The following is a 25,399-nucleotide window of genomic DNA, read 5'->3' on the forward strand; positions in this document are numbered from 1 at the left end:
GATATTTCTGAGTTCATTGCTGTTGTGCAGTACACTTGAATAGTGTGTTTATCCTATCTCATAACCTGAGAGTTAGTCCTCGTTCCATGTGTTAGATTATGAACAAGGAAATCTGTTGGTTGTATTGATGCCTGGTGCCTTTATTTTTTTAAGGAAGTCAATCACAAGTCACTTTGAGCAGTCCCTTCTGAAAAGAAAGCTTTATGTGCTCCAAGGTCAATGGACTTATGTGAAGTAGATATCCAGGGAGCTGTAATCCAGGACATAATATGAAGGAGAGGGGTGGAGGGAAATTCCATTCCAAAATAAATGAAGAGCAGAAAAGGACCTTGTAGGTGGGTGAACAAGGCCAGCAATGCAGTGAGCACAGCTCAGGCAGGGCTTAGTTTGTAACCCTGGGCAGTGCCTATGCTGGGATTAGGTGATGGGTGAGCAAAACCTGCCATGTGGAAATGCAAGCTTTCATCATGCCATTTGATTACAACTGTGAACCTTTAATTATTATTTTACCATTTTGCACATGCTCTGAAATTCCAAAAAGTACTGCATAGAGGCAGTTTTATGGTAGCCATTGAATTTCATTTCTGAGGTCATGTATTTACAGATGCTTCTGTAGCTCGTAAATGTTCATTACTTCAGTGCAACTATGATAATTTACAGCAGCTGAGATATATTCTACTTTTTTTCCAACACATGCATGATAACCAGTTGTGGGATGTTGTGTGTGTCTGTTTTTTAAGATGGCACGATTTGAAATATGAGCATGAGCATTAAGAACCACCCTTTGCATTTATTTTTTTCCCTTTGCTTAATGCCACACTGCAGCCCACTGAAACAAGGGAATGTGATTTGGAAACATCTCTCGCTTTGAGCTTGATGCTGGCTGTTTGCCTAGTGTCGATGGAAGATCTAAAATATCCACTTGTCAGATGATGCCTAGAGCTAAAAACCAAATAGAACCACATGCATAAAGCATCTTAATAGCTAAACAAAAGGGACTGAAGAAGGCATTCTTTGGTCCCCTGTGGTGTTCTACTAAAAACTCAGAATAGAGCAACTGACTTTGGAATTAAAATATTATTTGTTTCAATGTAAGTGCCAAAGAAGAAATGTGACAACTGTAGCATGGTAGAAAAAAAGAACTTTGAAATTGTTTAAGACCATAAACGCTATTTCTTCTGTTACAGAAATATGAAATGCAATCAGATCTTTGGGTTCCTAAACAGGTATGGTATAAATGCTGTTTCTGTGTGTATAAGTACTTTACGGTCATTTTTATTTAACTACATGATACTTTAAAAGCTATTAGAATCCTTTTAAAACTGGCTGTGTTTTAGGATCTTTAGTTTTAGCTGAGGATTTTAAAAGTGAGTGTGTAGACATAAAAAATAGCATTTTCTTTGGTAACGAAATTGCTGTTTCTTAGCATCATACAAGATGCTTTCCAGAGAGCAGTTCAGATGTTTGAGATACCTGTCTGGGTTTTGGAAGCAGTGTTTCCTTCAGTTTTTGATCTCTCTTCATTCAGTAAAGAAAGTGCTTAGATGTCCAACTGATTACTTACCTTACTCATAAATGGTTGAAGATAGATCAGACGAATCATATTCCAAGCATTGCGTGTATACTCTGCCAGTGTTTTTGTGTTTGGTTTTTCTTTTCTCATTGAAAAGTAATCTCACCAAATTAAACCCAACTGAGATCGAGCATTAGGGTTATATGGGTTATAACTGGAAAGAATAATATTTTTAAATTCATGCCCAGAACAATATGTGTTCAATAAACAATTGGATCTTGTACTGAGGGACATGGATGATCTTTTAGGTCTTTTCCAACCTTGGTGATTCTGTGATTCTAAATGATTTCATTTGCATAGCTTCTGAAAAGCCTTCCAATAAATGGATAAAGCAATCTATTTTAGGCTTCATTTTGCAGTGTGAAAATGTGAAATCAATTTAAATGTCTGTGCTTCTTTTGCAAGCATTTGTCCTTTAGTACTTCTGTGTAAAGGTAGCCATGGAGAAATGGTGTCACATCAGCCAACAAATTATGGTAAAACCATGATCTAGAATATCATTTAAAGGTGCATGTTTTTATGTGCAATCTTATTAAAATTCATGCTAAAGTTATAAAATACTTGCTAAAGTTTTTGTGCATCCAGGCCATAGGAACATTTTTTTCTCCTAATCAAAAGTAGGACTTTTTCCTATCATTAATTGCATACCTGTAAAGAAATGTACCCTGGAAAATCCCACTGCATTTGAGATGAGACAACCGGACCTTTCCACAAACAGGGAAGATTTTGTAAGGACTGGACTGTACTTATGCTCCAGGACAAGACTGCATAATGATAACTACCTCCAGGAACAACATTTAGCTCTGACTTCCCCGTGCTTTATTTTGTAATCTTAGCAGAATGTGTTTTAAATCTAAGGATATTTCTCCATTCATTTTCATGGCAACTACAGAAAGCAAACAGACAAGAAACCTAAGGTTTCTTCTAAGGCTTTGTGAAGTGAAAAGGAAAGCATGGGAAACTAACATAATCTCACGCTTACAGAATGAAGAACCCATTTTCTCCAGGGATGGCACTATGTTCTTCATGACTGTCCCAGTGAAACAGGGGGGGCGAGGAGAATTTCACCACATAGCCATGTTTAGTGTTCAGGTAAGTTTTTTTTGTTGTTGTTGTTGTTTTTGTTTTGTTTTGTTTTGTTTGTTTTTTTTTAAGTTAGGTGGTCATTTATCCTGTCATCCTGTCATTTATCTGTCTCACAAAATAAGTGACACTTCCTCTTTCTTTCCTGCTGTTCTATGGTAGCACATAGGATTTGCTTATGAGAGGTATTTCCAAAATACAATCTTTGGAAGGTTTCATGCTTTCTTTGTACCTCGATGAGCAAACAGAGGTGTTTTCTTGTTAAATTCTGTCAAAAACGTTTGATAGCCACAGAAATTCAAGAGACTTGCAGAAACCCTTATTTTACCCTCATTAAATACACTATAAATATATATGTGCCATCTTAAATTTTGATTCAGAATATTCAGAATTCTAGATGTGTGCACAAGAAAAGGAAGCAATAACAAAAACAACAAAAAATGTTGTAAAATTTAGTACCCAGTTATTGCTTACTGCAACATTTTCCAGTGGCTTCCATTTCCCAGGGACACTGCTTTCCAAAGAACAATCTGAAAGAAGATACATTTCTGCTATGACTTTTGAAGGTCACCAGTAAGAAGCTGTGATCACCTAATAGAGGAAATTATGCCCTGGAACAGAGCATTCCAAGGCTTCTATTTACATCCACAGAGCATTAATCCAGGTACTTCAGAAGAGCCATATGACACAGGAGGGATTATCAAGCTACCTAAATCATCAGAATAACAGACTTGGCACCAGTTGACTCTATTATGTTCCTTTATGACAGTGTTCTGGTGTGAACATTATTAAGTCTGAAATGTTCACAGTGTACTGCAGATGGCATAGGAGCAAATGAGCCTTAATGAAATTTTACCTTGAAGAAGCAAGAAGATATTTGGTCACTGGAGTATAAATATGGAGAAGGAATCAGAGAAGAAAGAAGGAATCAGAGGCTTGACAAATACCATCTTCTAAAGAACACAATATCTCAGATGTGAACCTAGTAAAAATGTATTAATGGAATAACCACACCAAAGTTCACATCAGAAGAAAAAAAACTATCGGTGATATTTTGGTTCCTTTCCCAATATTGTGAAGAAGAATCTTTATAATACAAGAAATAATAGTGATATAGATCTGAGAATTAACTTGCGACATTCCCAAGGATGTTACAGGTTTAATCAAATTTGGTTTAAACCTATAGGCCTTGATGTTTTCATTACTGTGGAAACTTGATCTGAGTTTAAAAAAACATTTAAAAGGTTAAGCCATTCCTATTCAATAGGACAATTAAATATCTACATACTTTTAAATGCAGCTTTTAATATCTCCACAATAATTTTAATGTCAAGGTTATGATTAGGAGCTTAGTATTCTGTCACTGTTGGGCAGAATTAGAGTCCTGGCTACTGTGGAGCCCCAGAAATAAAATAAAAATTAATTTTTGACTGCCACTGATGAGAAGAAAAGTCTAAATGATGCAACCTATGACAAATTTGTGTTTAAATATATAGCTGCTCCCAGTAAGACAAGGAAATACAATATTCCACATAGTAACCATTAGTCATCAATGAGAAACAATCTGAGTGGTAATGGAGCTGATACAGAGCAGTGAAGTACTGGAAATGTGTTTATATGATGTGCTTTATACACTGCATTAATCTGATTGTCCATTATTTCTAAAGCAAACATGGAGGCATAAAAATTATATTAACCATTGCACATAAAGTATTTTGTCCCATCAGGTGTTTCTCACAGTTTGTGAGAGCCTCTGTGGCATGACAGATGCCATGAAGAATGCAAAGCAGCTGCCACATGATTGTACTTTCATCATGTTGGAGCTCAGTTCAAGTTAGAATTTGTCATATTTCACTATACTACTCAGTGCAGATACCAGCTCATTAACAGAAATCAGCCAAAGTTAGAGTATAAGCTCCAGGAAGTTAAAATGATTTTACAGACCTAACATAAGCATACAGTGACAAAGTAAATTTTGATGGCTTGCTTTAGATTTGTTTAATCACGGGTCTATTTGTCAGTCTTCAGCAAAATAGTAACAAATGGTGATTTTTCATGGGCTGCAATTCTTTGTACTTTAGAAAAGCATGTGACAATGGTATAATCCAAGTGGGTTAGCAGAAGCATCTAATTAAATCTTCTTGCAGGGGGAGGCTACTGTTTGAAAGGTTACTGTCTGTCATAGGTAATTTACTGTCTGAATGCAGAGGGCTAGATATGTATTTTATTGTATTCAAATGCTTTTAGTAACATGAAATATTCAAAAGAAACTGATCTCAAAATAAGATTGATTCATAGGTCATTGCATCTAGAAATTTCTTACTTGGGGTTTTGCAACTTTAGAAAGTTTTTTTTCCAACCACAGAAGAAGTGTTATAGAGAAATTTTAATGGATCAAGGCGAAAACTTCCTGCAAGCTTCATAAATTATGGATAATGGTCATAACCTTGAGAAATGACCATGTTTATTAATGCTTGGCCAGGCTTTTTATTGCTGTTTATTGTTAGGTTCTGCGAACTCAGTATTTAAATATCTCTTTCAGTAGCTGCAGTTCCTGTCTCTCCAGAAAGGAAACAGTTGTTTGTATAAAAACACCAATTTGTATTTGGATAATTTTTGGAGACATCACTGAATAGCAGAACCTTCTTGAACAATGGAACCAGCATCGTAAACATCTGGACAGCACCTAGCACAGCATTCCAATTTCACTCAGTGTTTGCAAGTCTTGTAGTGTTTGCAAACCATTCCTTCCTTGTGGATCTGTTCAAAAAGAGATCAATTCCAAGGGATGCATTTTTGTTTTACCATTACCAGTTGTGTCTCATAATTGAATATGAAAAAAGGATTTTTTATATCTGGGCCAATCATCATCTCTGAGCTGTGCCACTGTAAAGGAAAAAACCAAAACCACATTAAGAGAAGTAAAATGTGCATGGTGATAAGATTCTTAGCTTGAAGTATGGGAATTCTCTAATGTGTTGGCATATGGGCAACTGAAAGAAAACTTCTGGTGGGAACTGAGATGATATTAATGACTTTGAAAACTATATATGGGAGAGAAAGGGTACTTAAAGTTCCAGCCTGTAATAGCATGAGCAAACAGTGGCGAAGTGTTTTAAAAACCAATTTTAATGGCTTGCTTTAGATTCATTTAATCATGGGTCTATTTGTGGTTCTTCAGCAGAATAGTTTTTGTTAGTTAAAGATGTTACATTGAACGTTAAAGATCTGACAGCTGTAATTGGTAATGAGATGCACAAACAATCCTGCTAGGAAAAGAGAAATGCAACATGTAAGATGAAAGTTAATCTTTCTCATCTTTTTCCAGGCTAAAAGTGAGCAGATCACTGTTAGACACTTGACATCGGGAAACTGGGAAGTTATCAAAATCCTGGCATATGATGAAAATACCCAAAACATGTAAGCACTACTCTCTTTGTTTGTGCAAAGGGATATGATCTAGCTGGGAAGTATTGGTGATGGTTGGACTGGATGATCTTCTAGGTCTTTTCCAACCTTGATAATTCTGTGATTCTGTGAAATATCCGAGCTTAATAAGTGGAATTCATTTAACTGGAAATAATGTATCTGAAATTAAGCATCAGCATTTCATTCATTTTGCAACATTACATTCTACATAAAATGCCACTGTAAGACGGTTTATCTGCCAGTGTATTGCTGTGTGTGTTTTTATGCACAGAGAAAAGGAATGTATTGTGACATCAGTTCATTGTGTTTTTTAAGAAATCCTCACACAATACAGTAATATAACATTTTTGGGGGGTCTATTCTTGGATTCCAGAAGAGCTAATCATATAAATAAAACCCAAGATACTTTAGTTTTTCAGTTACTGTCTGGAGTCTTAACTGCAATGATTGGATTCAAACTCCAAAATTCCAGTGAAGTCATCCAACCCCCAGATTTTCACCCAGGAGATAAATCTTCCCAAAGCCTCTCTTGGCATTACAATGGGAATAAATGCATCACGTAACTAGTAATTCCTGGGAGCAGAGAAGAGCTGACACAAAACATCTGAAGGTTCCAGTTGACTCCAATGGATCTTGGTTAGCGTTCCTATTTATCTGCACATGGCAAAATAAATAAATACATAAATAAGAACAATGTGTCAAATCCTGATTTTCTTTGAAGTACATCATATTTCAGTGAGGACATTTTTTGTATCTACAGCATCTCTGGAGTCAGAGAAATACTTTTTCTGGCCAGTACTCCTATGGATTTCAAAGCTGTAGGTGTAGAGAATGTCACAGTTCTTCTCCAAGGCTCAGCTGAATAAAAGAGGTCAGGATGCAGCCAGCCTGAGGAGAGGTGGCTGGCTGCATAAATGCTTTCTCAGCCACCTGAGGGGAATTCTGTACCTTCCCACCTTGCAGGCAGAAACTTGGAGAGATGTCATCTGGAAGCGCACCAAAGACTTGCCTTGTTACTCTTTCAGCAGCTGTACTAATCCTTTTTCCACCCACGTAACCTTGCTGTAAAAATTTCCCAAGGTCTATAGACTGAAGAAAGAGTCAGTCAACAGCTTAAAAAGGTTTTCAGGCATCAGAACACCTATTGTATTCTACAATATAGTTTCAGTATGACCTTTTCCTGCTCTTTGGATTTATATGGGAAATTCCTGAAGTGAAAGAAGAACCTTTTGTTCTGCATTTGTAATATGCAGAAAGAGATCCTAGTGGCTATTGGAGCTCCTGGATGTTGCAGAAATTGAGCAAAACCTTTAAATACTATGCTAATCACTGTTTAACTATGAAATCATATAACATTTGTAATAAGTATTCTGTATAGCAAGTTTTAAATAAGTCTTGGGAATTTCTAATTAAAAAAAAACAACACAAAACATGTACTTTACAATGTATTGGCCCATTCAGACAGTTTACCAAACTAAGTTTAACTTTATCTTTTGGATGCAGTTACTTCTTAAGCACTGAAGAGTCCCCAAGAGGAAGACAGCTGCATAGGTAAGAAGTACATGTCTATGTTAAGAGCATCTTTATCCCAAGCCATGAATGCTAAGATGACATTATGTGAGCTTGATTGTTACTGTGTATTATTTATATTATGTATGTAACTAAAAAAGCCAACTGAATTTTGTGTTAAAAAAGAGAAAATATATGTTTGTACACAAAATACTTTTACAGTTATCTTTACTAGCCCTGTAAGGGCATTGAAAATGCTATGCTGAAAGGCAGGAATTCGCTATGTGTATTTTTAAAAACAGCAAAAATCTTCCAAATACAGATAATGTTTATTAGACTCTAGTCGTGCTATTTATATTGTGTGGCCAAAGAACTTCCTTCGTACCCAAACCGCAGTGCTTCAATCTGAATTTAACGATTGCTTTTGTGGTGCCCTTCAAATGTTGTTACCCCCAGGGCACTGCTATTGAAATCCCAGACCTGCAGGTTTTGGATTTATGCACATTACCCAGTTTCAAGAGCAGTAATTCTGTCCTTTGTGAACAGTTTGCACCAGGCACAAAATAAGATAGTGAGTCTGGAAAAATAAATTCTGTCATTCGGATGAACTGATTCTTGGTTTATTGTTATTTTATTCCAATGGAAAATGTTTCTGTTTTTTTTCCCTAGTGTGTCAACAGTGGGATCGTTGAATCGACAGTGCCTCTCATGTAAATTCTTGAAAGACCAATGCACGTACTTCAGTGCAAAGTTTAGCCCCACAAACAGGCATTTTTTACTGCACTGTAAAGGTAAGTCAAATGCATAGCTTTAGTAGTACTGCATTTGCTTCTGGATTAATGTATACCCATTAGAAGTTCATTAGTCTAGACTCTTAACATTTAACAGAGTAGTAGATTATTCAAAGTTCTGTAGAGGGTTTCATGAAAGACACTGAGTAAAGATGTTCTGTGTAAAAGCTAAATAAACATATGACATCAGAAAGCTGCTTCAGTCTTACTAAACAACATTAACTTTCAAATTCACCCTCATTTAAAATCTTTCACAACAAACTATGGGATTTAATAGTACTGATACTGTAGTTCATAACAATGCAGGGAAGTGGACTGCTTGCTTATGAGATGGAATACAGTTTCAGTTTGACTCTGTTGGTCTTGTAATCTTCCCCATGTCCTTCCCAGGAGACAGTGGTGGAATTACTGCTGCATTTTAAATGAGGCATGTGTGTGGCGATTGCAACATCTGGCCTTACAAGGTTACTGGTATTTGCGTTCTGTGTTATTTACTGAAATACTGAGTAGTAGGGTACCCTATACTTCCTCTGTTTTTCTTTTGTCTCCTAAACAGGGCCGGGTGTTCCAGTTGTTAGCGTGCACAGTACCAGTGACAGTGGAAGTGAGTATTACTCATGGAATAGGTGTATTTTATTATTGTCTTTGACTGATTTGGGGAGCATGGGAGAGGGGGAAGACTGTTGCAAATAAATTAAAACTAACATATGTGCCATTCATAGAAAATTCTACTAATTGCGTGTTAGTGACATCCACATCTGTAGATGATGTGGAGAAAAGGTAATCAAATGACTAAAACTTATCCAGGCTTCTTGGATATGTTTTATGCTAAGTGCATGTCTTTCATCTTCTGTTTATACCTGTGTTAATTAGATGGCAAATTGCTCTTCATTCCTTTCACTGTCTGTGTAAATTACACTGCCATTACGATAGACCTCTTGTATTTTCACTGATGTTTTCTAAAGGTTATAATCCAATTATCTTGAAGTAAAGTGCATACCTTGGAGGATGGATGATAAAATCTGTCCTACATACAGTGAACTTAGACCTATTTTCAGATCAGAGCAACTCCATTGATGTTGTTGGCAAGTCCAAAAATGAGGCCTTTATAGGAAGGTATTCATTACCTCCAATTATGAAGTTTTACTTTTTACTCGATGTATGTTGACACCAAATCTATAGCCAGGTATTTTCTGGTTGTTTGAGGTGCACTGTAATATAAGACTGTCCTTGAGCTGTAGAATTGGCCTCATGAGGACTTTCTCTAATGCAGTACAGGTAAACACACTACCTCCCTACCTCCAGTTCCACTGTGGTTCCACAGAGCATGAAGATGTGGATCAAAGAGGAAGATCTTTGCATTCGAAACTACTAGACCAATCATTACTTGTCCTGATGTCATTCAACAGATCATCTCCAGAATTTTTCCCAGAATCCCAAAATTCTGAATTCAGCTTGTCTGCTTTCCTTTTGACCTAAACCAGCTGCTGTTAAATAACCACAGAAGACCTGACCATTTTGAATTAGTTTACTGATCAATAGTATCATGCTATCAAGTGTTCATCTTTGTCATCCGTTTTTCATAATGTCACTGTTGATAGTATTTGTTAATCTCAGTACCTTATCACACTAAAGTGGAGGAGTTTTATCCAATTCAGTAAGAGGTAGATACTGCTAAAGTAAAATCCATTGACTTCTGAAGAGCTTTTGAGTTCTGTGAAGGTACACTTTGACTCTTTATTATTTGTATCTATCTAAAGTACTATTGATAGTGAATCATTGTGGAAGATTTACATAGAGCATCTTAAAGCAAGACAGAACAGAGGAAAGTTATTTGCCCTACCAGCAAGAAACCAAATAATAAGAGAAATAATTTATCTATAATACTTCAGTGCAAGATTAGAGTTTCCTCCTCAATTAATAAAACAATAATTATGGATTACTTCAATTATTTAATCCTGAGAGTATAATTGCACCATTTTATTTGACTGCCCAGGAAAGACATGTCCTTAAGTAGTTCTTTTTGGACTGAAGTGGAGGGTTTATTATTTTTTTTAAAATTACATATTGGAATCAGGATTGTTAATTTGAGTGAAAACAAGAAAAGAGAGGGAAAGAAAAAAAAAAAGAAAAAAAAAAAAAAGAACTAATTAATATTCCATACGCAAAATGACTGCTTCAAATCTGTTTGCAGCTTTAAGTAAAACAGAAGTCTTGTTCTTGGCTGAAATGCAGAAGACAGACAAGGACATTCAGTGGTCAGGTATAGCTGTAATGGCTAAATATTGATGTGTAATATGTAGCTTGAAAAAGCAGGATGTAGGGTATTGCCCAGCAGATTGGTTTTTCACTTCTAATAACTACTGTTGGTATTTGTTAAGGATTCTGGCATTCGTGTAGTTTATCAGCAATCAGCTGAACACTATAAGTGTTCGTCAAATCAAAGCATGCTGGAGCCAGAAAAGGAAATAGATGTGTATGTTTTGAATTAAGCTAGTTGCTCTCAAATTGCAAAGCAGTTCCATTCTAAGAAATAAGTTAAAGAAAGAGATCATTTAGAGGAGTTATCATTGCAAGTTGGTCTTTGATTTCTTTTTGAATCCTGATTTCTGTATGATATGATGATTTCCTGTACCTTTCAATTTGACTGTCCTTGCTGTTTTCTACAGAGTTTTATATTTTGGAAAATAACGCTGTGTTGAAAGAAGCTGTTTTTAAGAAAAAGAATTCCAGGACTGAAATTAAAATGCTGCACATCGAGGATTACGGTAAATTTGGCAAAAATTTGTTTTAGCAGACCAAAATTTCTCTTGGAATGTTACTGTTTTTCTTCTGTGTAGCTACCAGTCTTTAACACCTCACTCTTTTCTCAAAAGAACTCCCATTACAGTTGTCGCTGCCGAAAGATTTCACAGATCAGAACCAGTATGCCCTTCTGTTAATGATGTAAGTATCAGCCTTGAATCACAGCACATCATTAAAAAGATGTATTTCATAGAAAACATTCCATTCTCTAATTAGAAAATGGATTTAGGTGTGTGTGTGTGAAATTACCTCGTGGATTTCAATTGGCAAATGAAAATATTTCTGTTCTGGTGAAGATTTTGTTATAGGCGCTGTCTGGAAGAATTGCCTAAAGTTTTTGTGATCTTATCAAACATAGTTCTGGTGGATTTTACTTTGATGAGGTGAAGCACCAACTATTCTGAGGTGTAGCTACAACTAATTCTTCAGTCATTCCTGGACCTATACTTATCACTACCCACCTACCCACAAAGGATCATGTCCAGAATGTCTGCCTTTTTTTTTTTTTTCTTCCTTTTTTTTTTCTTTTTCTTTTTCCTTGATAGAAAAGAGGGTAGAACCTATGTGGGCCTCAGTTAAGATACATACAGAAAAACTGTGTTTAGAAGCACTGGAAAGAAGACAAAAGTGATTTTTAAGCATTGTTGGCTGAATGCATTTTGTGTGAGATTCAAAGTCTATTGCTGTTTGTAGAAAACATCTATGGGAGGTGGGAGGTGTGCTCCAGCAGTGCATGCTGTTTGTTCTGTAAGAAATAATGAGTATTCCTTGCATGGACACTCTTTAACTTAGTTACGCAGAGAACACAAAGTGTTGTGCCACCTAAGCTCAATGTGTTGGCTGTCATGGGTATAGAGGGCTTTCCCTGCATTTACGGTCTTATTCCTGATCCTTTTTGGCCCTGAATTTTGTCTGTTCCTCTACGTTGTAGCTGTGATTCCTGGTGACCAACCAGCTGGGGAGTTCATCCTTATCTTACAGTGCTACTCTATTGACTTCTGAATCTAATAGAGGGCTTCACAATTATGCTTAATATCTCCAAGAATGAGCTGCCTTCTTCCTGAATGCTTATCCCTTGGATAGACCTTCCAGTCTCAGAAACAATGAGTTAATATGAATTTTGCTGTCACATATAACTTTCATAACTTTGATAGTGCAATAATACAACTTTTGCTGAGTTGTATCACCTGGAGCAGATATCCTCTTTATGACAACACAGATGCCTGCTGCTGTCTGTGAGGTCAGCTTCACAGCCTTTAGCTGCTGAGTGGTGTCAAATTCCTCTATTCAGCTGAATTCTTAGATGATAGGATAGAGAGGCATGAAACCACATGTTTCTAGGCCCTATTTGTTCAAACGTTAGGTTTTTCAGTGATATTTACGTGCATTTGTGGTGGCTCTCTTCCTTAAGAGGCTCTTGAATACCTTTTTATTTTCCCGTGGAAAAAAAGGAGATGTATGGATTATTTTCTCTTTGCAGTATGTGATAGTGTGATCTTGGAGCATGATGGCATTTTAAGTGTGCTGAAGTTCAACAGACAGTGTGAATCAACACCAGCAGCATTACAGGGAGCTGCAAAAGCTTGAGCTTGCTCCTTTTTTTTTAGGGTACAAAGGCACTAAGGTGTTAGCAGTGTAACACTTTTCATGTATCCTAGTAAGTAGATAATCTGCCGTGCAAAGATGCGGTAGAACATGAAACTATATATTCAGATTAAGCCAAGGCAAGAAAGGAAAGATCAGACTTTAAATAGGAAATTAGAAGGAAAATCAAATAAAATGCTTTTATTAAATGTTTCTACATATATAGAATTTAAATAACCAAGAACAGTATTGAGGCAGGGTCTAAATATAGTTGTTGTTATCAGTGCCTACTGAGTAAATAGTTCATAATGTATTGATATATTTTGTAATTGATTTTTTTTTTTTATGGTGTACACATGGGATAAAAAAAAATACGCCAATTGTGAATACAAACTGTGTTATTTATATTGTAATGGAGAGATACAGCCTTTTAGTCAAATCCCTGCCTTTGTAATACTGAATCCTCATAGGGAGATGAGGAAGAGGGAAAGTAAGTTTTAACAAGAAATTCACCGAATATATGTTTACAGTCCACTTTAAATCCCTGTTTATGTAGGTTCCTTGCGCTTTGTTTCCTGAACTGGAGGGCAAATATGGCGCATAAGATGTAACAGAGGGTGGTGATTGCTTCAGAATCTCTTTACCTTTCCTGAGCCATGCATTCTGACAGGGTCTGCTTTGCTTATCTGGTCTCGTGTAACAACCTGTTTTGTCAGTTAGCACCATTCTTCTTTCTGGTTTTGTGATGCATAGTCTGTAAATTGTTGAATAGCTTATAACATTTTCATTTGTTCTCCTAAGCGACTAATACATTTCACAGTTTCCTTCTGATATAATACATACATGGTAGCTAATTAGAGACATGTACACTAATTGCTTGAAAATGTGATTATCGTATCTTTTCTATATAATGAAGATCAAAGTTTAAATTCCAGATCTTTGATTTGCTCATTATGGTTCCTATTACTCATTTAAAAAGTTGGAAGATGCACTCCTTAGTAATACATAGGAATGATTAACTCAAGTCTCTGGCATTTAATCTGAGTGATAAAATGAGATGTGATAATCATTCTTTTTTGTTTTCTTGAATATAATTAACCTCATTCCTTCAAAATCTTCAGATAATACATCTTAAATGCCAGCACTTACTATTTAACATCATTTAAACTTGCCCAATTTCAAGTGGATATTGTAAAACTGAAAGATGGAGAGATTGTTCTGATTTTCAAGGAGAGAAACAAGGTACTCCCCAGAGTAGCAGTGAATTGTCTCTAAGAGGTTTCTGTTTGTTCTGTCTGTTTATTAAGGAATATTACTCGTTTAACTGTTAGATGTTTTAAATGAAGGTTAAATGCTTTGTTACAAGGTGAAAAATAAAAATACGTGGTGGATTCTAGTACTTGGACTTCATTAGATGTAGACGCTTTTTGTTGAATTTTGTTGCAGTCCCAAAGTTGTGTGATTGACTCACTAATTGCTTTGCATCCCATCCATCCAATGACTGCATTCATTCAGTCTTTGCAATGCTTGACTGTTTTACTTCTCGATTGTGCTTCTGTTACTACAAAGTCCTTGATTTTCTTCCCCCTTCTTTGAGCTGTCTCATGGCCTAGAGGGAAAATTCATTTAGCTTTAGGCTAAAAGCAGGCCAGGCTTGAGCTTTACCCCAGCTATTTCCTTTGCAGTCTGGTCCTAGTGCTGCGGGGCTTAGTGGATACTCTTATGTCCCTTCCTTTCCATCTCATTCTCAGAAAGGGCTTGGGGAATAGTTCTGATAAGATTTTTCCTCCTTCAGCAGCCCCTGCATTTTAGTCTCTTCCCTCCCAGAAGTACATCTTATGATATGAATAAAATGCACATTTAATCTTTCTTAGAGAAGAATGAGTTTCAAAACTTCACCTCCTTTTCTGATAGCAAAAGACATGCTTTCACTATAAGAAAAAGTCAGTGATATTTGTCCAGATATATTTGTGGATAGATTTTATCTTCAGAGATGTAGTCTTTCTAGTGTTTGTTATCAGGGTAGCTTTTCCATGTGTAACATCAAATCTGTTGTTTGGAAGAAACTGGAGGAAAGAGATATGCAGGAAATTAAGTAGTAATGATATCAGTGATTTTCCACTTTTCTTTGGAAATTGTTTTGCCTTCTGCTTGGTAAAATCTATAACTTCTAAAATTGTTATTAAATATTGCCACTTGGCTTTTAAACGATGCATATCCTGGAAGAAAGTTTTCTGCAGTCACAATAGCAGAGTGAAAGGAGTAGAACTCAGAGTACAGCAGCAACAGTCTGATAGCACAGTACTGTTCCCTGTAGGATGTAAATCCTATCATAAACAGAGACTTCAATTAAAGCTTTTAGTTACAGAATCTGAAAGAGTAGATTCTTCTCTTTTCAGCTGTATGTGAACTTGTATAAGCTGCCCTTTTTTCCAGACAGGTATGTAACTGCCTTGCAAGAAGGATTTAAGTTAACCCCTAAGGTCAATGACTTTAGTATGTTCTTGATGGCTTCTGTCTGCTTAAATAGCACCTTAATGGTGAGCTTTAGCAGTCTGCCCAAGTTGTCAGCAGTAGTGATGACACAGTAGACTCATAATCCAGAAGTGTAGTTGAGTTGCTGTTGAAGACACAAATGAGGCAGCTCTTAACTTTTCAAATTAAGATTAAAAAAAAAAAAAAAAGATGGGGAGGGGGGGGGGGGGGGGAAGAGCAAGCGCAAATGCTTATCACATAACAGGAGAATAAACTGAATCAGACAGTGCTAGGCGACATGTTCATTTGGTTTATTCTGCTCTTGTTGACTGACTCTGGAGATGACAGGGATAGTGATCCTAAGGGGTGACAAAGAAGATGCATCTTTGCATGATGTTGGCTTTGAATTTTCTGTAGTACTGTATCTCTGTTCATCCATAATCAAGTGGGAAGAAGACTTCTATATTTGAAGAAGCAATTGGAAGCATAAATGGAGTGGACTTTCTTTCAGGCTTGCTAGCGGGGTCATGAAATAATCCTGTAAATAGGGTATCACTGAGTAGATGCTAATTGTAATTAGGTTGAAGTAGTGATGAATGTAAGACAAAAACCAACCTTTGAGAAAGCTGGAATTCCAGGACAAACTTTGCAAATCAGGCTGGACACCTATTACTGCACTGCAGTAAGAAGCCTGCTTTGTTACAGAGCCCTCAAGGTGATGTCCAAACTTACATGAAGAATTAATGCCTTGCAGAAGCCTCACTTAAGGGTAAAATTGGTGCCTAAATGATGCACAGAATAAGTGCTGTATCTCTGTGGAGAAGAGTCAAACCTCAGGTAATAAGCATCATTTTATGGTAGCAGCTGAGGAGTGGAGAGACCTTTTGATGCTAATGGGAATTTGGACATGTACCTCACTGTAAATGGATTTAAATGCCTGCCACAGACTACTTATGTGGTCAGACTTGAAATAAATCAGCCTCTGGAAAACTATTTCCAAAAACAGTATGTCCAACAACCCATCAAAAAGGATCACTGGATGTGTTTAAAGTCAGCTGATCTGAAGCTGTTGCTTTTGGAAATAGTGGTGGAAACTGTGTAACTATTGTCAAATGTAGACAGCTTCTGGAAACCCCACTCTGTACCATTACCATAAATTGTAAGAATTGTTTTGCTCTTGCCCTTATTACAAGTGGTAATGGTAATACACTTCTGAAGCTTGTGCTTTCTGCAGAGCTCTTTTGACAGTCATTGTTTCCAAGTTGATTGCTCTATGTTGTTCACAACTGTCACAGCTGTTTATAATCACAACTGAAGTGGTTAATAAAACAGAAAACACCCTGCCTTTTCTTTTGTAAACCCACGTGTAAAAGTGATGCACAAAGTAATGATGGATCTATAGCTAAGTAATCCATGTTTCAGTGCATGATACAGAAGTTACGTCTATATGGTAAATCTGACTGAATTTGGGAACATATGTATTCATCATACTCTTGCTAATTAGTAAGAGTTACCTTGAAGGCAATCTGTGCTATCCACAACAACATCATAAAAGATAATGAATGAGCACCCTATTGTAAATATAAGACAGTAGTTATTATACGAGACTTCCTTTCCTCCCCTCAGTTTTATATGACTCCCTTAAGCTAAGGCTTCCTTGGCAAAATAATAATTCTGACTTAATATGTTTTTCACTTTAGGCAGGATATTCCTGCAGACACTGTCCAATCTGAACGTAGAAGTTATGTTTCAATTTGCATCCAGCTGGCAGATGCAGTCTTCATAGAAGTATTTTGCATTTTGTGCAACTTCATAGCAGCCTGTTCTCTTGTTCTGAATTTTTCTTGTGGGGAAAATGAAAACCTTGACAAGCTTCCCTTTAAAAACTGACATTTTATTTACTTTGAAGGGAAAATAGTATATTTGACTTCATTGCTTATTATTCCTGGAGCAAATGCATTCTCCCATTCTTCTCCACCATTTCTGCTCTAAAATGCTTTTCTTTTGGCCCTAAAATAGACTTATCACTCCTGCTTGCATCCATTCCTTGCTTTGAATTTGAGTAGCAAACTGTATGTGACCCTTCTCGGGATTGAATTAGCCATTAGAGAGTATGGGTTTTTGTGTTCATTTTAACCTGTAAGCAGCACTCATTGATTTAATTTTCTGGTTCTTTCTATAAAATATATTCAGGTACTAAGCAACACTACAGCATAACGGTTATAAAGTGCAAGAAATGATTTTGCTTACTGCTACTGCAGGGTTAGCAGCACTATCTACTGGAATGGCATTAGTGGAAGGGACAATAATTCAACAGGACTGAATAACCAACTGAACTCTGCCATCTAGGTTAAATGAAATATCAAAGTACCGCAAAGCACATCACATTGTCACTTGTCTCCGTTTGTGTCTGGTGTGTTGGTATTTGCAGTGATGAAGCTCCAGGCAGCCAGTTGGTTACAGATAAATTTCACATTGACTGGGACTCAGTGCTTGTCAACTCTGATAATGTCATCGTAGCTCGGTTTGATGGCAGAGGGAGTGGATTTCAAGGCCTCAAGATCCTACAGGAGGTCCACCGATGCTTGGGTTCAGTGGAAGTGAAGGACCAAATAGCAGCTGTAGAGTACGTATGTGCAAACTTTTCTTCTATTACCATGCTTCCATCTTGATAAACATTTTTAATTGAAACTGCCCAGAATGCTGTGTTTGCACAATTAGTTACCATTAGTGTTTATTTTTAATACAGTTGCAGATTTTGATATAATAGCCTTATAATTCCAAAAACCAAGGTAAAGATCAGGGATGCTTGCTTTATGTGTTTGTGCTTCTAATTGGTAAAGCTCTCCATCGGAGAGAAGATGCCCTCTGAGCTAATTTCTGTTTGTCCTAATTTGAATTTTCCTTAAGAAGATTTCTCACAGCAAAAATGATAATGTTTAACTATTGTATTGTAATATTTTAAATCTATATGATAGGATGCTGCTCTCATTCCCACTGCCAAATTCTCAAGTTATTGTACAATGCAAATTGAGTTACAGTGGTGTAAACGAGAGGAAAATTTGGGCAAAATGCCTTCTTATTTCTCATTTGAATTGTCATCCTTTGACTGATGTAAATCTATCCAGCTACAGAAAGGAATCCTCTCCCTCTGTAGATGAGTCAAACACAGCTTGACAACCATCTCTACTCAGAGTACAGAAATCTAATAGGTTAATATCAAGGTCTGGATGAACATTTTCTAGGGATCCTCAAGGGATGATAGGGGCAGGCTTAAAAACAGATATTTATTTTCTTTGAAAAGTATTAGCCTTTCGAACACTAAATGAGTAGGTATGGCATGACAGACCCGGGCAATGGAGCTCTTCACATTTGTATTGGTCAAGAATCAGTTGTGCTGAGCAGAGCACTTCATCCTGCTAGTGTCCTAGTGACCTTTGCAAGAAGGGCAGTTGGGAGCAGGCCACAGAAGATCTTGTGCTGTGACATCTGAGCTCTGTTTAAATACTCTATGTTAATCTAAATGGCACCAGGCCTTTTTTTGGGTGCATTACACAGAAAAATTGGAGGGTGCTCTTAACCAGTACTGCAGTTTGTTTTTGTCTCTTCAAAATGGTGGATATGGGCTTCAGGTTATTCTGTCACCATTGCTCATTAATTGCTTTGATGAGATAATTATTTGATTCATTATCTAGACTTAGGAAGTTGTATTAATTTTACCTTCCTTTAGCTGTCTTCAGACTTGGCAGCTGATCAAAGAATGTCATTTAAACTCTAGACAGTGGATGATCCTGACATTTCTAGAGGGCAGTTCTCCTGGGCTGAGGGAAGTGCCTGATGCAAGTGGGAAGAAAGGCTCTTTGAGAGTACTCTCTCCATGCTTTTGACCAAGGAACAGATATAAGTGGGCAATTTAGACAAGTGCTTAAGTCCAGGTATCTAAATTTAGGTGAGGTGAGTCCAACACCACGTGTTTGCCATATAGAGATGGAATTTGAAATAAAATCATGTTTCCCAGGGTAATATCAATTTTATTGCTGTAATTTGTTCTTCTGCATTATCCACAAATATGGCAATTTCTCACAGTGCAAATAATTTTCTATATATAGTAGATTCACCAAAGTAAAAACAATTTTTTTTTTCTTTCCTTGCAGATCATTATTGAAACAGCCTTTCATCGATCCTAAGAGACTGAGCATATTTGGAAAGGTAATGTGCAGAAAACAGTGGGGTGTATCATCGTGATTCTTTAAGAGAATATTATCAGTTCATAAAAACTACATTTATGTCTTTTCCTACAAAAAGAGTTCCAGTTGTTATAAGAAGTGTGTGTGTGTGTGTGTAGGGGATGAACTACCACAATTTATATTGTTGGTTTTTTACCTTCTCAGAATAGGTATGTTCCTGCAGTATTTGCTTTCCAGAACCTGCAGGAGAGAGCATTGCTTTCTGCTTTCATTAGGAATTGTTAATACACACTTACTGTCTTAAACGCTTTGAGCTGCAGTTAAATTGACCGTTTCTTTCTAATACAACTTTTATATCCAGATATCCTACTGTCTGCCTGTATTTTCAATAGAAGATTCAACAGTTTCCTAACAGTGATGTGGCAAGCCACAGTTATCACAGAGCACACATGTAAATGTAGCTCTGCTGATCTGACAAAGGCTAAATTGATTTTTTTTTCCTCTACAAAATATTGCTGATGATTGCATACTTGCATTTGTTTTCTGAAAGAAGGAGAAATTAGAGGTGTAAATGTGTGCAGGCAAAGAGCAAGAGCTGGGGGTTTGATAAGCTTCAGCACTACTTTGAATTCAGGGACATTTACCCTTTCCTAGGAGAATTAAGCCAAGCTCTTAATGAATATATGTTATAAATAATAAACAATGTGGCAACAGCTGTCCTAGGACAAAAACTGTGCTTTGAAGCTACCAGAAAAGCTACAAGCACAATATTAAACAACAGAGAAAGTAGAGAGCACTGTGGCAGAGAAAAGTTGATGTTCTCCTAAACATTTTGAATCATGATAGGCATTACTGCCCACGTAAAATTTTTTTCTTGACTTAAATCTACGCCTGCATTTGGACAGTGCTGGGCTGCTCTTGGCCTCCTGGTCTGAAATTCCTGTGAGAGAGAGGATAGCCCAGGCAATCACGTTCCCCAAAGCCTTACCTGCTTTCTTTGGTTCTGGCTGCTTGTTTTGGTTGTTCCCCTCCCCCACTAATTCTCAGATCTGTTATTAACTGTATGTCTGTTGTTAGGGCTACGGTGGCTACATTGCATCCATGATTCTGAAATCTACTGAGAGGCTTTTCAAATGTGGAGCTGTGGTGGCACCAATTACAGACATGAAGTTATACGGTGAGTAATTCCTACCTTTCACCTTCGGGATATCTTTAATTCATCATAACATCTGGAAGATAATGCAGCAATATCAGCTGAGTCTCACCTCACTTTAAGTGAAAGCTGAGCTCACATGGGGACAGTCTACCAAAACACAAAACAGATGCATTTTTGGTAACACCAAATAGATTTTTGTCAAAGGGGTTCTGTTTTCCATTTCCACAGAACCCGTATATCTGCCTGAGTCTCAATTGTAATGCAAAATGAAGCTTTTAAATTTAGTGGTAGAATTCCTTAGGATATCAAGCACGTTGTCATTCACTCACAGGATACTGGGTTCTGTCTGTAAAGCATCGGGCACAGGTGATGGAATGTGGGCTGTGGTGTGCAGGAGATCAGATCATGTTGGTGTTTTAATGGATTCTGGTTTTTAAATGAACACCTTGTGTTCTACTTTATGCCATAAATAGCTTCTTTTCACTCAGAGCTGAGGGATTTTAAAATAGAATAAGTTTTGATGAGTTCACAAGGGTTTATTGTTGTTGGTTGTTGTTTTTCTTTGTTTTTCTTACTTTCACAGCGTCAGCTTTTTCAGAAAGGTACCTTGGTATTCCATCAAAAGAGGAAAATACCTATCAGGTAAGTTACCATGAACAGGTAACTTAAAATGGTAGTTTTGCTTTCAGAATACACTTACACTTCTGTGTGTGTTTGTTTACTAGGCATCCAGTGTATTACACAATCTTCATGGTTTAAAAGAAGCAAATATGCTAATAGTTCATGGGACAGCTGACAGTAAGTATTCACAGATGCAATTGCATTTGGAGTCAGAGATTTTAACAGGCAGAGGAGGCAAACACCCAGTTTGGAGTTACATTACTCCTCTGATAGGATCTTTGATATTCTGTTTCAGTTATTGCTTCTTTGCTGAATACTTGTACCTTTTAGGTGCTGTATGCTGTAATTTGTTTAAATCTTGTGGAGGTCTATCTTGCTAGTGAGAGTTATTCTGTGGATTATTAATGGAAAAACATACATTTTAAATGGTTGTTAAATTCATAGAGATTCTGCAGCTGAGGAAGGAGCTGTCGGTACATTTGGTGAAGCAAGGTACCAAATGTGGAGTTTCATTAATTAGTTTCAGCTAATTAATTACAAGGTAGTGCCAAAGCATCCGATGCCAGAGCTACAGAGTTTCTTATAATAGCACTGGTAGTTTCAGTAGCTTAAGACAGACAGTAAGTAAATCAAAGTAACTTAAGCACTGTAAATGGAATTGTAGGATGCATCAATCAAGAGATATTTTTTAGCTCTAGATTAAAATGTACTTACAGTGTATTTTTCTGAACTTTCCTAACTGATGTGTAGCTAAAGAATGCTCTTTGATGCAGCACAAATGATAGAATTGGGAGTCTGATGGCTGGCTGAGCAGCACAGGGTGTACAGCACTGTGGCTGTGATTACTGCTGCCCTTAATATCACATCCAGTGACACTGCCCAGCCTACTCACAGCACTCTGCAGGGGGAGGACACAGTAATAAAATTGCCTGTTTTCACTACACAAAGATTAAGTGGCTGATATGTTGCAGGAAGCCCATTACCTGAAGAAGTATGGGCTGTAACAACCTTGTGCAAGCGGTAGAAAATCCAGCGTGCTTTTCTTTGACGCAATTATAAACTGTCATGATGTTCAAACAGAATGGTTTTACACACCTCTGATCTATCTCAGTGTGTGTAAATCAAGGGGAGTCCTTGCACAGTGCCAGTTCAGCACAGCTTTCCTAGGTCCCAACTTCTTCTCCAGAGCTCTGTTGTTAGGTGCTGTGTGGCTTTTGCATTTCTGGGCAGAGGGTGATTCCGCTCAGTTCTGGCAATGACAGGGACTGGAGATGTTTTCAGACAAAGCTATTTAACAGCTTTTGTATGACCTCATTTTTTCTAATAATATCCAAATGTTGTCTTGCAGCTAAAGTCCACTTCCAGCATTCAGCTGAACTAATTAAGCATCTAATAAAAGCCGGAGTTAATTACACTATGCAGGTATGTACAGCTGTGGCACCTCTAGTGAACACAAATCAACATTTAACCTTAAATTGTGTTTTCTACAGAGAAGGACACTCCAAACCACAGCACTGGTATCTTTCATCAGTATTGTGACTGTTCACAGCTAGCACATTGTTTCATCCCAGATTTTTACTGCTATTATGGACTTCATTAACCTTGGTTTGTTCCTCTCAGTTCTTTTCCCTCTACTAAGTGCTTTATTGTCCAGGCACACTTTTCATAATATGCAAAATCTTGTTCAACCTCATTTGGGAGAATCTCATTTGAGATAAAACTTCCCATACCCACCTGTGAGAGAAAAATGGCAGGCTTTAAATGAGATGGGAGGACAATTTAAAATATGAACAAAATGATTTTTCACTGAATGCCTAGAATGTTGGATATTGGGAAATACTTCTTCTCAGAAAGAGTGGTGATGCACTGGAGCAGGCTGCCCAGGGAGGTGATGGAGTCACCATCCCTCGAGGTCTTCAAGAACTGTGGATGTGTGGGACTGAGAGACATGGTCAGTGAGCATAGTGGGGGTGCGTTGGGGTTGGACTTGAGGATCTTAGTGGTCTGTTCCAACCTTAATAATTGTATGAATCTAGGATATTAAGAAGTATCTAAAAATACAAGGCAGTTGGTCCTTGTAGATGGTGAGTTCTGAGTGCCTGGACACTTTTGAAAATGGCAGCAAAGTGAACTGGTATAAGCATAGGGACCGTGGATATAAATTTGTTCACTTCTGCAGAGCTCACTGCAGTTGTTTTCTCTTTCATTCTAATTTCCAAGAGAATGTATTTTGCTTTGAGTTTTATTAGCTTTATTTTTTGCTATAAAACTAATGTTATTGTCCTGTTGTCATCTAAAACATTTCAAAGATCGGGGTAAGAAAATTAGAGCTGTAAGTATTTGAAAGGCCTTTGTGAAATTATTTGCTCTTCTCCTTTTTCTTCTGCTAGATCTACCCGGATGAAGGTCATAACATTGCTTCTGAGAAAAGCAAATATCACCTTTACAGCACAATCCTTGGGTTTTTTAGTGCTTGTTTAAAGGAGGAGACACCAATTTTACCACAGGAACCTGAAGAGGATGAATAAGGAAGCCTATTTGAGTAGTACTGAAGGGGACTTACTTTGCGGCTCAATAAAACCTTAAATAAAAGTGACTGTGAGTTTGCAGATTCTGCAGAAGCTCAAGGGCAGCTAAAGGATATCACAGAGGAACAGCACATTTACAGACAATGAGCTAATAAACTGGAATTCAACTAGAAAGTCCAGACACATTACCAAGGGACAAAACTTTTACCTTTGTGGAAGGTCAACAGTTGGTTACAGTTTCCTGGAAGGACTTAGTTTTGCTTAAGTGTAGGGTTAGTGCACGTTTGTTATGTTAAGCCTCACTGTTGGTTCTGTAAGTGGTTGCTCGTTTTTAATTTAAATGCACATCTTTATTCATCTTTGCATAATGCACAACCTATCGTAAGTATTATGGCCACTAATATTTTTAAAAGGTGAGCTGCAATCTAACACTTCACTGTAATGTTATGACAAGTGCAATTCTTCTGCTGTCTATTACCCACAAGAAACCACAGTGATAATAAAGGGCACGATATTTTCTCTAGTTTCTGCTCCAAAGGGATATATTGTCTATTGCAGTACGTACACTGATATTGAAAATGATTTTCCAATTTCGGCATCTACTATTACTACTACCCACTAGTAACCACTGAGGGATTATTTGGTAGTGTATTCCTGGTCTTTATGTATATAGTCAAGATTCCTTAAGCAGAAAACATTGAAGAATTTTTTTTTGAGACACAATTAACAGCTGTATTTAAAACAACATCCACAGTTGAAATCCTTTCCAGTCCAAAATGTATCCATTGTTTCCTTGAAGTATATTTGAGTTGTGTTTTGGTATTGTTTATAGTAATTGATAGTTTTGCTGGTTACACTCTGATTTTAGTATATGCTACTTTGTCACCTGTAAATTAGAAACATAAATATTATAGTTTCAGATAAAGAAAATTTATTTACAACTTATAATGCCACTGAGTAATAATTTACTCTTCAGATGAAAAAGTATTTTGTATAGTGCATGTTCCTTTCTTCCATCTGGTCTCAGACTTAGATCTAAAGTTCCTCGAGGTGGCCACATAGCTAGAATACTCCATACATTCTTATTGCAGGGCTACTCATTACATCTCTTGCATCCAGATCTAGCTTCTGCAACATCTCAAGGAAGTGAAATGTTTTCCATTCAAGGCAAAGGAAGATCCTGACAAGTGAAACTGTATCTGTTCAGAGGGTGAGCCTTCCCATACATCCGTTTATTTCCCAAGGTGAGTTCCAGCAGTAGAAAATGGATCTATGAAATAAACGAGGCAGCCAGTTTGGATTTGCAGAATGTTACTTCCAATCACTGAAATCACGTTTGTTGTCTTAATTTGAGGTCTCTTTGGGAAGGTGTGTGAAAACTCCTGACGTGCTATGCAGCATACATGAGAATAGCCATAATTTCCTTTCTTTCTGGATATGCTCCAGATGCTTTTCTACCTATTTTCATTTTGTGCGTGTGTGTGAAATTAGAAAGCAAGTAACTTCTGGAAGATAACTTACAGAATTTAAGTTGCAAAGTTCTGCGTATTTAATGAAAAAAAAATATATATTTTTTTTTAACAAAAACAGAGATCACCTGAAGCTTTCTACTTGGTTTTTGTTGTTGTTGTTGTTGTTTTTGTTTTTTGTTTTTTTTT

At 37.0% G+C, this 25,399-nt stretch overlaps 2 protein-coding genes across 5 annotated transcripts in view; one reads left to right on the top strand and one right to left on the bottom strand.

Annotated features, from left to right (window-relative positions):
- Positions 1 to 24,686, top strand: part of DPP10 (dipeptidyl peptidase like 10) — a 290,932-nt gene extending 266,246 nt beyond the window's left edge. For both annotated transcript variants that reach the window (XM_032445899.2, XM_015868601.3), the window contains exons 12-26: positions 1,188 to 1,226; positions 2,558 to 2,665; positions 5,985 to 6,076; positions 7,589 to 7,636; positions 8,264 to 8,385; positions 8,942 to 8,989; positions 11,055 to 11,153; positions 11,262 to 11,331; positions 17,681 to 17,875; positions 19,404 to 19,458; positions 20,514 to 20,613; positions 21,176 to 21,234; positions 21,318 to 21,390; positions 22,562 to 22,635; positions 23,604 to 24,686. In XM_032445899.2, coding sequence (XP_032301790.1) covers positions 1,188 to 1,226; positions 2,558 to 2,665; positions 5,985 to 6,076; positions 7,589 to 7,636; positions 8,264 to 8,385; positions 8,942 to 8,989; positions 11,055 to 11,153; positions 11,262 to 11,331; positions 17,681 to 17,875; positions 19,404 to 19,458; positions 20,514 to 20,613; positions 21,176 to 21,234; positions 21,318 to 21,390; positions 22,562 to 22,635; positions 23,604 to 23,741 — 1,320 coding nt within the window. In that variant the 3' untranslated portion in view covers positions 23,742 to 24,686. The remainder of the gene's footprint in view (positions 1 to 1,187; positions 1,227 to 2,557; positions 2,666 to 5,984; positions 6,077 to 7,588; positions 7,637 to 8,263; positions 8,386 to 8,941; positions 8,990 to 11,054; positions 11,154 to 11,261; positions 11,332 to 17,680; positions 17,876 to 19,403; positions 19,459 to 20,513; positions 20,614 to 21,175; positions 21,235 to 21,317; positions 21,391 to 22,561; positions 22,636 to 23,603) is intronic.
- GALNT3 (polypeptide N-acetylgalactosaminyltransferase 3) overlaps positions 24,650 to 25,399 on the bottom strand; it is a 245,118-nt gene continuing 244,368 nt past the window's right edge. For all 3 annotated transcript variants that reach the window (XM_085552408.1, XM_085552403.1, XM_085552402.1), the window contains one exon: positions 24,650 to 25,011. The gene's annotated coding sequence lies outside the window, so the exon portion shown is untranslated. The remainder of the gene's footprint in view (positions 25,012 to 25,399) is intronic.

Source organism: Coturnix japonica, chromosome 7 (assembly GCF_054131305.1).
Source record: "Coturnix japonica strain WE chromosome 7, WE-NBRP24, whole genome shotgun sequence".
NCBI classification, from domain to species: domain Eukaryota; kingdom Metazoa; phylum Chordata; class Aves; order Galliformes; family Phasianidae; genus Coturnix; species Coturnix japonica.